Below are 14,528 nucleotides of genomic sequence, written 5' to 3'. Positions count from 1 at the left end.
ATGATGGAGGTGTAGAACATGATCAGCAGCTCCTGAGGCAGGTTGAACTTCCTGAGCTGACGCAGGAAGTACATCCTCTGCTGGGCCTTTTTTCTGATTGTGTCTATGTGGGAGGTCCACCTCAGGTCCCGGGAAATAGTGGATCCCAGGAACCTGAAAGAGTCCACAGTAGACACAGTGCTGTTCAGGATGGTGAGGGGGGGGAGTGGGGGGGGGCTTCTCCTGAAGTCCACTGTCATCTCTACCGTCTTGAGCGGGTTCAGCTCCAGATGGTTCTGACTACACCAGAGGGCCAGCTGTTCCACCTCCTGTCTGTAAGCAGACTCGTCTCCGTCCTGGATGAGACCAATGACGGTGGTGTCGTCTGCAAACTTCAGGAGTTTCACCGAGGGGTCTCCTGAGGTGCAGTCATTGGTGTAGAGGGAGAAGAGCAGTGGGGAGAGAACACATCCCTGTGGGGCGCCAGTGCTGATGGTCCGGGTGCTGGATTTGATGCTCCCCAGCATGTCTACAAACCCCCCGAGAATGAAAAAAATCCATTCTGCCCCTGTTCTGATTTCTACACCTTTCTGTAAATGTGTGTGAAACGAGCCGTTTCAGACTTCCGTGTTTTTGTTACGTAACAACAATATCCGGTCTGTCACGGAGTCAGAGCTCGGAGCTTGTTCAGCCCATAGACTGTATAAAATAATACTGAATCCCCCCTCCGTTTTTCATTACCTGCACAAATGTGTGCTAACAAGGAGCTTAGGAGGGAGGCATGCTGTTGTAGGCTGTCTTAATAAACGCAAAGGTCGGTTTTACTCCCCACGTCTGCAGATTTGAAGATCTAGTGGATGATTTTTATTTATCATGGGTAAGTGCTAGCGCTAGTTAGCATAGCTACATAGCTACATGTCGTAGCTGTAGCTGTGTACCAAGACACACGTCTACATACTGACAAATAAAACAACAAGAAACACAGAATCTGTGACCAATCCTTCAGAAAAGGTCCCGCTGCCTTTCAGGCAGAGGTCAGTTTTACTCCCCACGTCTGCAGATTTGAAGATCTAGTGGATGATTTTTATTTGTCATGGATAAGTGCTAGAGCTAATTAGCATAGCCACATAGCTACATGTTCATAGCTGTAGCTGTAGCTGTGTACCAAGACACACGTCGACATACTGACAAATAAAACAGCAAGAAACACTAAATCTGTGACCAATCCTTCAGAAAGGTCCTGCTACAGGCGCCTCTCCGTCAGGATCAGATTCTGGATCAGATTCAGAGGGTTGAAGTAACGTGATCTCTAAGCAGCCGTGTATATTCAGCCAACATGTAAACATTAGATCAACGTGCTGGAGAGCCGAGGCACATCCACTTCCGGAGGGGGCGTGGTCAGAGAGAAAACAGAGTGTTCTGAGGAGGACTGAAGAAGAGGACTTTTCAGGCAGACCAAAATCTGATTTCAAAGTGTTTTTTTGAGCATAAACTTTAAAGACATGTTTTGGGGACCTCTTAGACCAATATATATTGATGAAAAAAGCGTGATATGTCACCTTTAAGAAACAGATGGGTGATGTCACAGATACTACGTCCATTAATCATGCAGCCTATGGTAGTGACGGTTGTACCGTTTCAAACAAATGTATCTATTTTCACAAGTAGAGGAAACATGCATAACCCTTTACTCCTCCAAAGATCGCAATCCAATCGTGCATTTGAGGGATGTTCTGGACAACCAAGTCTGATACATGGAGCCCCCATCTTGCAACTTGCAGAACTTAAAAGGACCTGCTGCTAACGATTTGGTGCCAGATACCACAGCATAGGGCTGGGTGATATGGCCTAAAAACCAAATTGGATTTACAATAACAACAGATTTCTCTTTTCATTCTTTTTTTTTTTAAAGTTACATTTTTAGCGTTTTTGCCTTTATTTTATAGGACAGCTGAAGAGAGACAGGAAATGTGGGGAGTAGAGAGCGGGGAAAGACATGCAGGAAATGGTCGACCGGCTGGGAATCGAACCAGCGACCCCTGTGACGAGGACTGTGGCCTCAGTACGTGGGCCGCTTAGACCGCTAGGCCACCTGCGCCCTGTCTCCTTTCATTCTTAAGGAAAAAAAAATCAATAATGGAAAATAAATGAATCAAAACAAACTTTTAGCCCCTGGGTAACTATCTCATCTTTGAGGAAATAAGCTGTATGGAGGAAGAAACTTTGTAGATATCAATCATCATTGACAAAATGCACGTTCAAACTCATGTAAGGCTGCATGTTATGACTGGGCACAAAGAGATCACAACATATCACTGAATATAAAGCCAAAGACCAACCTTTCCTGACCTTTTGCCGTGGTCCACAACACTAGATTCAGAGGGTTAGTGAACACGGCCAAGCCAAAGTAGAAATAAATGGCACTTTTTTCCAAGTTGTCATTTGTTGTCTTTTTAAGTATCCAAATAAATATCACACTTGTTATCAAGGTATTATCGTCTAATGAGATTTTTCTTGCATCCCTATTGTTTGCACCATACACTGCACTATGCACTAGAAGCATTTTACTGTAAAAATTAAAGGTTTATGACATGGTCAATTAGTCAAATTAAACTTTATTGACTTAATGCTTACTTGAAATTTAAAAGTCCATCCCAATGTCCAACCACTTGATTAGGTTAGCAGAATGTGTCTAAGTTTAATACCTGTTATTTGCAAGCAAATTACCTTTGTATCTTTTAGGAAAGCCAACAGCTCTGAACGACAGTGACTGACACCTCTTTAACCCTCCACAGCCCTGCAGAGGCCAAAACACCAAACGTATCTGTTTCTTTGCATCATCCCTCTGCCTGTGTCGCTGCTCTGTGCCCCCAGAATAACTGCAACAGGTCAAGTGTTGAGTGAGCTCACATAAATGAAACACAGCAAACACATAAACACAGAGACACAGGCACACAGGTGCAGAAAACAACACCGCACTAGTCCAAGTTGTGGGCAACACACCAGGGGACTGGTCTGGACGAGCGCCTCGGCTTGAGTGCATTCATGGCTTCTAATGCAGGGGACTAGTCCGACCCACATGCATGCAATGTCACTGTCATATCCACATTTATCAAAATTGGTCATGTGGAATAGTTGGTGGTATGTCCAACTGTACCGTCCATGGTAGAGTTAGTCTCATCCGAATTCAGCTGAATAGGGTTAATGCCAATGTTTCCAAAAGCTCCATACAGAACATCTAACAACCATCAAAAAATACCAGAGTCAAGTGTCTGAGACTGAACATTATGGAAGAAGTACAACATGATTCATGTCACTGTTAATTTTTTTTTTTAATACAGTGTCAGAAAGAACATATCCCAGTGAATCAAAAGCCTCTTTCACATAATGCACTCGTAAATTTTACAAATTTGCTTGTTTACACACGTTCCTCACAGCAACAAGTCTGCAGGCGATGAGTCTCAGGAGGTAGGACATGACATCAAAAGCAGGCTGCAAAAGCCCTGGTATAATGTTTACAACATGCAACAGACAACCTTTATGACAGTTTTGTTTTTTTATCAATGCTGTGTGTAAATGAACAGATGTGCCATTATCACCATTGGATGATTGTCCTCCTTCAGCCTGAGTGTTTTTATTCATCCCGTTACATATTGCTCTTCTTACAATATATTAAGGCAGTTCACATTAAGGTGTTAACCGCAATGTGATTGAGAACCAAAATTAACATGTTTATCAATTTACTAACAACTTTTTTTCTCAAATGCATGTTACTTTGTCCTTTTCAGCCAAGTGTCAACCTCCAGCCACGAGAATTGAAGCCAATGCGGAAGGGTTAAAAACTGCAGTTCCTCAAGAGTCCGCTTGAGGCTTGCTCCATAAGTAACGGAAACCACATACACACCAATTCAAAAAAGATGATCGTTAGCAGAAACGAACATGTTCACAGCCTGGTTCAAAAAAAGAGTGTAGTCTTCATAGCTCATGTCTCTATCGGCACACACTGTACAGGGGGTGAACTTTTCATAATGTGGAAATTTCAAAGATATTAACATTAAGAGTTTTCCATCATGAGAGGCACAGCTGACTTGATTGAAAGGCGGGAACACTGTAGCTGTTGGCTCAAAGCCCGCCACTTATGTTGAGTTCAACATTTCCAATGTGGCTGCCACCACCGATTGGCCTCAAAACAGCACTTCAGAAACAGATGGGTGACGTCACGGATACTACGTCCATTTTTTTATACAGTCAATGCTTTCAGCCCACTGTAGTAAAGCTGCTGCAGCGTCTTCTTGCTTCCTTCTGCCACCATGACTGAAAATAACTACCCCACTGCACTTTTTAATGGCACTTTAAATCCCCCAGACCGCTCAGGGGTGAGTCAGTAACATAAGTAAAATATCTCTGAAGTACATGAGTTTGAGCTACCACCTACCAGCTAACCATACAGATGCAGCTACTCAAACTGATGTCAGCCTGCTTTACCATCATCTCGCCTTCAGTACAAACACACACATGCACATATGCATGTACATGTGTCCTGTTGTATCATACACAAATGCTAACAGCTGATTGGAGTTAGGTGGACACTTGTGGCTCACATTTCAGAATCAGAAGAAGTTAATTGATTCCACAGGGAAATTATAGCATTGCGGATGCTCATTTTACAAAACACTGGTAACATTTGCTTCACATTGAAAATATGGAATTAAAACCATTTAAGTGCCAAACAATGGAATTTTAAACAAGATTATGAATTGCAGTTGTTATCGTTTCACAACCCAACATTAAGAAGTTTTCTGTAGTGCAGAGATGAAACAGAACTCTGAGAAAAACACATAGTTCATTTTTAGACAAAGTTTTCCCTGCAGCTAGTTTTGTTTCTGGTAATTTTATTTAATCATTATAGCACTGAGATCTTTGTAACAGGCAGGCTTTTTAATGAGAGTATGTTTAATGTATGCTCTGGCATCATGATAAGTCTGCGAGATAATATATAAGAGGCTGTGAGGTCCAAAGACCAGGACAAAGACAACAGTGAGTGAGTCTGTTTGTGAAACTTTATGTCAATACTTATCTTGTGCATGTCATACATATGCAAGTACTTATAATATGCATGCAAGTTTGAGTAAAATCATGCTGTGTGTACACCAGTGTGTTTGTGAATGTGTGTGTGTATGTGTGCCATTTGCAGAGGCAGTTTGTAATCAGCTGTCAAAGTGGGCTCTGTCCCCATGGCAGCAGTTGAGAGCAGAGCTGCACGCTGGGCTGTGAAAAGCTCTCCGGTCCACTCTGCACGCTGATCCTGCAGAAGCAGCAGCAGCAGTGAAGCTGGAGGACAGACAGGACACTCATGCAACCTTCATTTCTACATTAGTTGTGTTTAATCGAGTGTTAGCATGGTGGTGTGAGCGTGCGTCTGTCATTTAGTATTTGGTTTGCTGTTTTTCAAACTCCAGTGACTGTTTGGGAAACTGACCGTACAAGGTAGGACCTGACTCATACTGAATCAAAGTTATTATAAAGCGATAATTCAACCATTTAACACTTTTATTCCCATGAAATTCTAAATGCAATATCTCAAATACTGTGGTGCAATCTTCTATAATTAAGAATACCTTAACAGCAACACAGCATGTTACACAAATACCAAAAAGTTAAGATCAGTCTGTCTGTATTATATACACACTCCGTTTATATTCTTTTTTAATTTAGCAATACAGGTTTTATCTGTCACTAAAAGTAAGAATATAAGTACTGAACTGCAGTCTGAGCGTGCTAAAATAAGTTACACAAGTTTGATTTTAAGAGAACAAATATGAAGGACGAAGCTGAGATGAAAATATATGTAATAAAATAAAATAAACAGTTTTCCTAACCATAGGCAAACTAACTCAAATTTAATGAGCAAAGGATGTAGAAAAATAGTTTCAATGAGTTCAACACCCCTGTCCTGAGGAAAGAGCATCTTTGTGGCGACAAAGACGTTGTCAGTACTTGACTTCATGTACGTCATGAAACAGGAATAGACAGAGTCATCTAGAAAAGGTATTTACACCATTAAATGCACTAATGAGGGTAATTATGGATCTAAGATTAGTGCTGTTATTGTTTCTTTCATCCTCGGTCCTCGGCTCGAATGCCACCAGGAGGCCCCATTACACACGGTTTAAGGGCTGATGTAGCAACAATAACAGATCCTTAAATGACATATAAACCTATGGTACTCAAAGACAAGGGCATGGAAAATAGAATTACCTTCTAAAAAAGTTTGCAAACAAAATATATGCACCTTTAACAATTTTGTAAATTATTTTTAAGAGGACATTTTTTCATCGTTAGCAGAAACAAAAGCAAGCAAAGTGATGTGACGGGTCCACAACCATCCAACTACAGAGACACTCTGAGGACAAAATATCCCAATTAAACAACACCGTTTAAAATAAAGCTCCTGAGATGATTTGGTGGACGTAAATAGTAGAGGACTTTTTAAGTTTGAAGGTGTAACTGGGTTCATCAAGAAGAAATTTGTTACAACTTTGTCTTTAAATGGTTTTATTATTGGGGTGATGCTCAAACAGAAGTAGCATACAACAGGTTTTGTCTTCCAAAATGAGCTGACCTGATTGGTTGATTATAAGATTGATTGCCAACTGTTTTTAAAACCATTTAACATTTTCAGTCCATTTTCAGGCAAATCTCTAAAACTTTTGCCGTATTTTCACTGCGACTCATGATAACAATGAAGGTATTGTGACATGAGGTTTTGAAAAGACTATTTTTACGTGATGATTCAGAAACCAACACTTGATTTGAAATAAATCATCTGCAAGAGTTTTCATTTGACCTTGAAGATTAAAGTTCAAACTTTAACTTTAAAGACATTAATGCTGTTGCACCCTGTGGGTTGCATGGAAAAGTGACCCAAACAGAAGTTTAAAAAAAAAGGAAAAGCTGAAAGAGAAGTTAGAGGAGAAAATCAACCGTCCACTGTTGGAAAAGGGTTTGCCAGAGCAGTTTCATCAGCCGACAAACAGTTCTGTGACACCACGGTTGCATGCAGCTTCAGGTTGACGGAGATCATAACCTCTTTTTCTAAATGCAGATTTAATGACCACTCAATATTAAGGAAAATACATTTTATTTTGAAGTAGTTAGTGACATGTCCTATTAGAAAACATTTAATCTGTGTTTGTGGTTCAGTATTTTACAATAAGTGAGCACCTCAAATATTTCTGTATTTTTCCACCCATAATGTGAGTCAGAAGTGTGTTTTGTCTGTGTGTGCAGTAAGATGATTGAGCTGGGCCTGAGCCTGGCTGACGGCAGCCTGATCGATGAGCTGATGGAGCTGACGGCACAGAGCCTGAGTAACCTGGAGATCCAGGAGCACTTCAACATCGTCAAAGAGATCGGCAGAGGGAAATACGGCAAAGTGCTGCTGGTGACACATCGCTTCAGGGGTACAACTGCACCTTCATGACTAATCACTTTTAGAATAAAATGACTTTGTGATGGATTACACCACCACCAAGTTTTTGGTTTTCTTTTGTTTTAGCTGCAGGAGCTTAACAGATTTAGATGTGTTTTTTTTCTTAGTTAAAATTAAAAAATGTAAGGTGGTGGAAATCCAAAAAATGTCGACCATGGGAATGGTTTTGTACATAAGCTTCAATCAAACTTTATTCATATAGCACCAAATCAAAATAAAAGTTCTCACTTCACTTATGGAGCAGCTCTACACTCTACACTTTTTTGTTATATTATTTAGAGAGGCCGTACTTTAACAAGCACTTAGCACAATGACAAAGAAAATCCTCCCAACACACTACAACCTTGGGAAAAAACAGACTCATGGTGAACCTTCAACATTTATCTCCAGCCTGCAGCGGGCTGATGAAGTGGGATAAACTCAGAAACACAAAGAGAGAAATAGACAGGGGCGTATCCAGAGTGTTGACCAGGGGTGGTATGGGCCCCACCCTTGAAATCTGATTGGCCACCCCTGGTGTCATCCCAAAATCCTACACAATGATTGGCTATTTGCTTCGTCAAAGGCAGGACTGATGGTAAAATCAACTATTTGAGCCATGCTGCAACAAGCTTTGACTTGTGAAGATGGTCAAACACCTTTCTATAAGCATAAAGAAGTAAGCTTAGAGGATGTATGTTATGTAGTATATGTAGTGTGATGCTTTTCATGCTATTCTCGAGGTCGGCCATCCCTCTAAAAAAAGGTCTGGCCACTCCCTCTGACATGGAAAGGGACCAAGCAGAAGAGAGATCACAAGCTAATGCCCTTTAAACCAGCTGTAGAGACTTATATGAGCAGAACTCTTGAGAAAAAAAGCAACTGAAGGAACTGAACAAAGGACATGTGAGCTAAGCACCACAAAAGATAAAGAGTGACTCCACTCTTCCGATTTGTCTGTAACCTCAAACCTGAGACGACCCTAAGCGGCAACAAGTCCTGCCAAAGTGGATCAATGACTGGGTCACAGCAGACAAAGGACGGAGCAGAATGCAGAGCATGGTGCTGGCATGGGGCCTGAAGGCCTTGGATTTGAAAGCCATTGAAGTGAGGGGTGAGGGGTGAGGGGGGCCTGGCAGTAGATGAAGTTTGGAGACATACTATTTAATAATATGGCAAATATCTTATAACGGTAATTATTAAAGACATAAATGTGTAATTTCCAGCTTCTTTATAAATAATATTGCCTGAAAATGATTAAAATAACTAAAGTGAAGTGTGGCTTTTCTCCAGGGACTCCTATGGCCTTGAAAGTGATGCCCAAAACCTCGACTAAGCTGCAGGGCTTTCTGCGCGAGTACTGCATCTCCTTACACCTGTCTTGCCACCCCTGCATCGTGGGCCTCTTTGGCATTGCCTTCCAGTCTAATGACCACTACTGCTTTGCCCAGGAGCTCGTCATTGGCAGGGACCTGTTTGCTGTCATCCAGCCAAAGGTGAGTCATACGTTGGCAAAACAAGACCAAGAGTTTAGACTTAAGCAACATCAGAGGGGCTGTGAGGTTGTATTTCAATACAGTGGTGCTTGGAGTTGAATGCTAATGTCAGATTTTTCACATGCTCACAAAACTATCATGGTATAATGTTTACCATGATGACTATTTAGGGTCACCATGGTATCAGTCTTGTACTTGGTCATTAGCACTGAACACATGAGCCTCCTGTGGTGGATGGAAGAATTGTTTTCAAAAATAGAGAACAAGAAATTCTAATTTTAGCTGTAGAGAAATAGTACATCTATATTACTGAATAAACAGGAAAGGTTCATGTTTAGACAAATTCAATCACAATTTATTCAACTGTTGATACATGTCTCCCAAAACCAAATATGTAAACATCTGAGTTCTAAAGGTGGAGGGAGATGTCCTCTGTAATCTAGATTATTCATATCAGCAGTAATGAATGAAGCATGATCCTCCATCCGTTAAGTTTTTACCATCAATATCAATTATTTTGCCCACAACAACAACCCCCTCTTCTTTGTGTTCCTATTGGTGCATTTAGGATTGCCACTCACTAAATACAAAATATAGCTCTTACTAGTTGGTCCAATTTGCGATAATGTAGAAACATGGTGGTGCAAGATGGCGGCCCCCATGAGAGAGGTATAAAAGGCTCTTTTTAAGTCAACAACCCAAAACATATAGTCAGGTAATTGTAGACTTATGCAAATATACTTGTGAATGCTGTATTCCATTTCTAGCAAGTCTGTTCTGCTACATTGATTACTGTACCTTTAACAACTATCCACTTATCAATAAAACCGTACAGCTGGACCGCCAATCACGGAGCTGGAATTATAAAGTTTTCATCCCAGCAACATCAGAGGCAGAACATTATATAGGCAGAACATTGCTAGTTTTAACGAGGACCAGAAGGAGAGCACACATTACGCCTATTTTAAAATCTTTACATTGGCTGCCTGTTGCTTTTCGTATTGATTTTAAAATTATTTTACTAGTTTTTAAGGCGCTGCATGGCCTTGCACCAGACTACATCTCAGAGATGCTTTTAGTATATAAACCAGGTAGGTCTCTCAGATCCTCTGGCTCCTCTCTTTTAGCTGTTCCTAAGAGGAGAACTAAAACATTTGGTGACACTGCTTTTAGCCACTACGCTCCCAAACTATGGAACAGCCTGCCGGAGGATCTGAGAGGCGCTGATAGAGATATTGAGACTTTTAAACGTAAACTAAAAACGTATTTATTCAGTCTGGCTTTTATGTAGGGTTTAACAATTTTATTACCTACCTTTTACTGTAATATTGATTTAAATGTTGCTTTATTATTTTAGTAATTTTAACTGTTATCTTATTCTATTTTTATGTATTTATTCATTCATTTATTTAATTATATTTATCTACTCAGTTTTGTTGATATTTTTAGCCTTAGTTTTATTTTTCAACTGTTATCCTTACCTTTTAAATCTATTTATTTTAAATATTTTTATTCTTAATTTTGATGCTTTAACTTATTTTAATTACACATATTTTGTTTTGGTGTGCATTAGTCTCTATTCTATTCTATTTTATTTTATTTTATGTTGTTCTTGTTTTTAATTTGTATTCTTATTAGTTTTATTATTATCATTATTATTATTATCTTCCCCTAATATGTCTTGCCGTTGTTTCATTTCTGCTTCTTTCTTGTTTTCAATCGCTGTAAAGCACTTTGGGTTGCATTTTATTTGTATGAAAGGTGCTATATAAATAAAGATTGATTGATTGATTGATTGATTATAGGCTAACAAATGGGCTTCTTACTTCTAAGTCTTCACATTCTAACACAAACTCACAAGGCAGGTTTGAAGGTTTTATTTCTAAAAAATAAAACAAGACTGGATTACTTTTTAAGGATTATTTTTAGGGCCTTCTGTTCTTCTTCTGAGGGTCTAGAGCAGGGGTTCCCAAAGTGTTGGTCGGGACCCCCTGGGGGGTCGCGAGACAAAAATGGTGGGTCATGAGATGTATATCTAAAAATAGTAAACTTTACCCATTATAATAAAAAATATCTTCAAAAATATTAGCTAAACTTTAAAAAAAACCTTGAAAATAGAAAATGTAATGAGTTTTCTGCCTTTCTTTTTGTCAGATGACTCCTAAGTTTAGGGTTAGTGAACAGTGAATTATCAAAAGCATCAGTAGCAGTAAGTTAATTCATAACAGCACAGGAAACACAGACACATGCTTATATAGGTAGGGTCATTTCTGCAGACCAGATAGATGAAGCCACATTTAATCTTTTTAAGCGACAGTGGGGGTTGTGAGTCTTTGGCACCTATGTTTTGGGGGTTGCGGGCTGAGAAGTTTGGGAACCCCTGTTCTAGAGGGCCCTGGTGGTCTCTCGCTGGACCTAGGAGATAGTAATGAAGATTTGCTAGTGAAAAAAGGACTTTTCAATAGTTTCATCAGAGCCTTGCCATAGCTGTACCTTAAAAACAAAGGCACACAGACTATGGGAAATTGTGGCTGGGTCCAAATGCCCATCCTCACTGTCTCTGCAGTCTCATACTATAAACTTAAGAGGTGCTTCAACTGATTGTAAAAACAGATTAGATTTTCTTCAGACTTCCAGTGTCTACTTTCCTTAAACGGATGAAATAATAAGCTTCATATTTTCATTATTTTCCAAGGGGGTAGGTTTGCATTTGATAGAGGCTTATCTCCATATATATCTGGTAAAAATCAGGCCACTAACCCTAAGATATTTGTTTACTTACCAACATTGAAAACCTACACCCTAACTTTTGATTGTGACATTTGTAAATGACACAAACAACCCTACTCCATCCTTGTCTCTGGTTTCAGGTGGGTATCCCAGAATCCTCGGTCAAACGTTGTGTTCTCCAGGTTGCCAGTGCTCTGGAGTTCATCCACAGCCATGGCCTGGTCCACCGTGATGTTAAGCCTGAAAACATCCTCCTGTTGGACAATCACTGCTGCCAGGTCAAGCTGGCAGACTTCGGTCTGGCCCAGAAGAGAGGCACTCTGATCCGCTTCATCACAGGAACCCTGCCTTACATGGCCCCAGAGCTTTGTGGCGTGGCCTTACTGGAGGACCAGAAAGAAGTGTCTGCCCCTCCACTCAGTGTGGAGCCAAGCCTGGACACCTGGGCCTTTGGGGTGGTTATCTTCTGCGTCCTTACTGGCTACTTCCCCTGGGAGCGCTGCATGGACTCGGATGACTTCTACCTGGAGTTTGCAGACTGGTGCAGACTGGAGGAAAGGCCCTACGGTGAGGAGGACATTCCTCCATTGTGGAAAAGATTCACTCCAGATGCCATGGAGATGTTTGGTAAGCTCCTGGCTCCAGATTTAGAAAATAGGTGTACAGTCGGGGAGGTGAGAGCGTACGTAGAGAAAGACTGGCTTAGGAGTGTGAATGGGATGGAGCAGGAGCAGACAACAGAGAAATAAGTCAGCTCCAGGAGTAATCCTTGGCATGCCCAGCTGCAGGAACAGCCTAATACTTGCTTACAGACTTGGTTTTTATGTCACCTTTAGACTCTTGGTGCCTCAAGGGGAGGTCAAATATTTAACATGTAGACTTCAAGCCAGGCATCAAGTGTGAACGGTAATGAAAACAAACACGCATTAGGGGTTTATAGCATTAAAAGATAGGACTCATTACTTTAAGGCTTGTTTCTCACAGGCAGTTTGATACATGCGGAAGCAGAAGACACACAGATTAGCAGAAGAGGAAAATAGAAATGATGAGACACCTTATAATCAGTGCTTTATGTGGAACAGGCTGTCTGTACCTTGTTCACTTATGGTGTGTGCATCATGAGGCCTGAATCAGTAAATAGTTAGTATTGCATTCTAAATTCCTAAAGATCCATCATCATCAAGCTCTGCTTAGCTTCGTGTCCTCTTCATGCACTTTTGGAGCCAGGCCACATTGTTGGCGTCCTTTCACTTACTTGTTTATCCAACTCTGTAGAGAGTTATGTCTGTAGACTTGTCTGTCTCCAGTAAAAACAGGCAAGTTAATGAGCACGAAAGGACATTAACCTCTGGTAGTACACCATGGGTAATGTCTTTTAGGTAAGCTGTAATCTGGAGAGGACAGGAAAGGGTAGTGACTACTGGTCAAAAGTCCCAGTACGCCAAAAAAGTCTCAGTATGCCAAGAGGTTAAATTTAGAATTGGAGGTACTGCATATGAAGCATACTGGCCCAACCAAAGCACTGCCTGTAACCTCAAAACAAAACCCCCTCTGCTGTTTGTTATGTCATATATAGAAAGTGAAGTAGAGGCGGTGCAGTTCTAAGTTTTCAGCTTCTGTTGTTACAAAAATTATGTTTTCAATGATTGATTATTTAGATTATTTTTATAGATGTTATTGGTGTTAACAGTTACAGCCTCCTTAACAAAACTAATGCCCAAAAGTGGAGATTGTAACTTATAAAAGAGGGATGCTACAGTAAAAAGTCTGTTTTATCCTGATGCTGGTTCACTGAACAATGTGTGGTGTGAAGTCAAACACGCCGGGTCCAGGACAGGTTACAAAGGTTTATTGCTCAACAGAAAGGATCAGCTCAGTGCAGACAAAGGACTGAGTTCGGATGTGGATGATTTGTGCTATCAAACAAAAAAGGGACAAAAAAGGAGATATTAAATATCTAAATAAACAATGTCGCATAATACTGATAAAGATAATATAGAAATAAGGCGTTACTTACATCAGTAATGCATCCGCTCCAGGTAATAGTTCAAAACCACATGGTACAAACATTTCAACAAAAGGAGTCACTGGCACATGGCAGGTTTGGAGGGAAAAAGGAAGAACAAAGGCTTGGGTGCAGGCTTTTATAGTGTAGGGGGCGTGGCTTAGGTGATCAGGTGTGGCCTGGTGAATTAACAGTCAGGTAGAGTGGAGACTTGTGATTTAACACTACAGAGGATGTGAAGTTCAAACAAGCTTTATTCAAAGAAATATAAACGGCAATATGTTCAAAGACAAGGGAAACAATCAAGAGACTGGAGACAGGCCAGAGTGAACAAAATACGGGAAGGTGCAAGGTTGGCTAGTAAGTCCCAGCACCCCCGTCTGAACTAACATAGAACCAAAACTAACTTTAGTAAATAAAAGACAAATAACAAGAAAACCTGTGTTGTCCAGCTCAAATAACAAACCCAAACAATCTAAGATATGTTGGCAAAAAGAACTCACTTGGAGGGAAAAGAAAGGTTAGGAGGAAACACATGAAACACTCCTCACGCTTTGCTGCCAAAGGTGTGTGTGCCAGGGGGAGAGCCTCGACTTACCACTTTAAATCACCTCCTACCTGTGAGCGCCAATAACCCCCAGGTTAGGTGATGTCTCTAATTACTACACACTCTACCTTTAAAAAAACCTGATGTTTGATAGCTGGATTCATTGTGCCAGTATATCATTAATCAGTAAATGGTGAACAGTATGATCAACATTAGGAAAGATTTGATTTGTCTAGTGCTATGTTTCAACATGTGGAGCCTATCTTTTGGTTAGGTTTGTGTCGATATATGTGTTGTTAT

At 40.6% G+C, this 14,528-nt stretch overlaps 1 protein-coding gene and 1 long non-coding RNA gene across 2 annotated transcripts; one reads left to right on the top strand and one right to left on the bottom strand.

Annotated features, from left to right (window-relative positions):
- Window positions 1-5,417: 5,417 nt before the first annotated feature.
- si:dkey-8e10.3 (serine/threonine-protein kinase SBK1) lies at window positions 5,418-12,842 on the top strand. The gene is given in 4 exon segments (XM_034696473.1): window positions 5,418-5,466; window positions 7,270-7,442; window positions 8,744-8,946; window positions 11,817-12,842. Coding segments are annotated over 3 exon segments (1,068 nt in total). The 5' UTR covers window positions 5,418-5,466; window positions 7,270-7,273; the 3' UTR covers window positions 12,513-12,842.
- A 668-nt stretch (window positions 12,843-13,510) lies between these two features.
- Window positions 13,511-14,247, bottom strand: LOC117821848. The gene is made up of 3 exons (XR_004633069.1): window positions 14,185-14,247; window positions 13,694-13,860; window positions 13,511-13,592 (listed from the first exon to the last, which is right to left on the bottom strand). It is a non-coding gene; the product is annotated as an uncharacterized LOC117821848 (long non-coding RNA).
- Window positions 14,248-14,528: the final 281 nt, after the last annotated feature.

This window comes from Notolabrus celidotus, chromosome 11 (genome assembly GCF_009762535.1).
Source record: "Notolabrus celidotus isolate fNotCel1 chromosome 11, fNotCel1.pri, whole genome shotgun sequence".
Lineage (NCBI taxonomy): Eukaryota > Metazoa > Chordata > Actinopteri > Labriformes > Labridae > Notolabrus > Notolabrus celidotus.
Note: the sequence above shows the minus strand (reverse complement) of the source record. Positions and strands in the feature narration are given on the sequence as shown.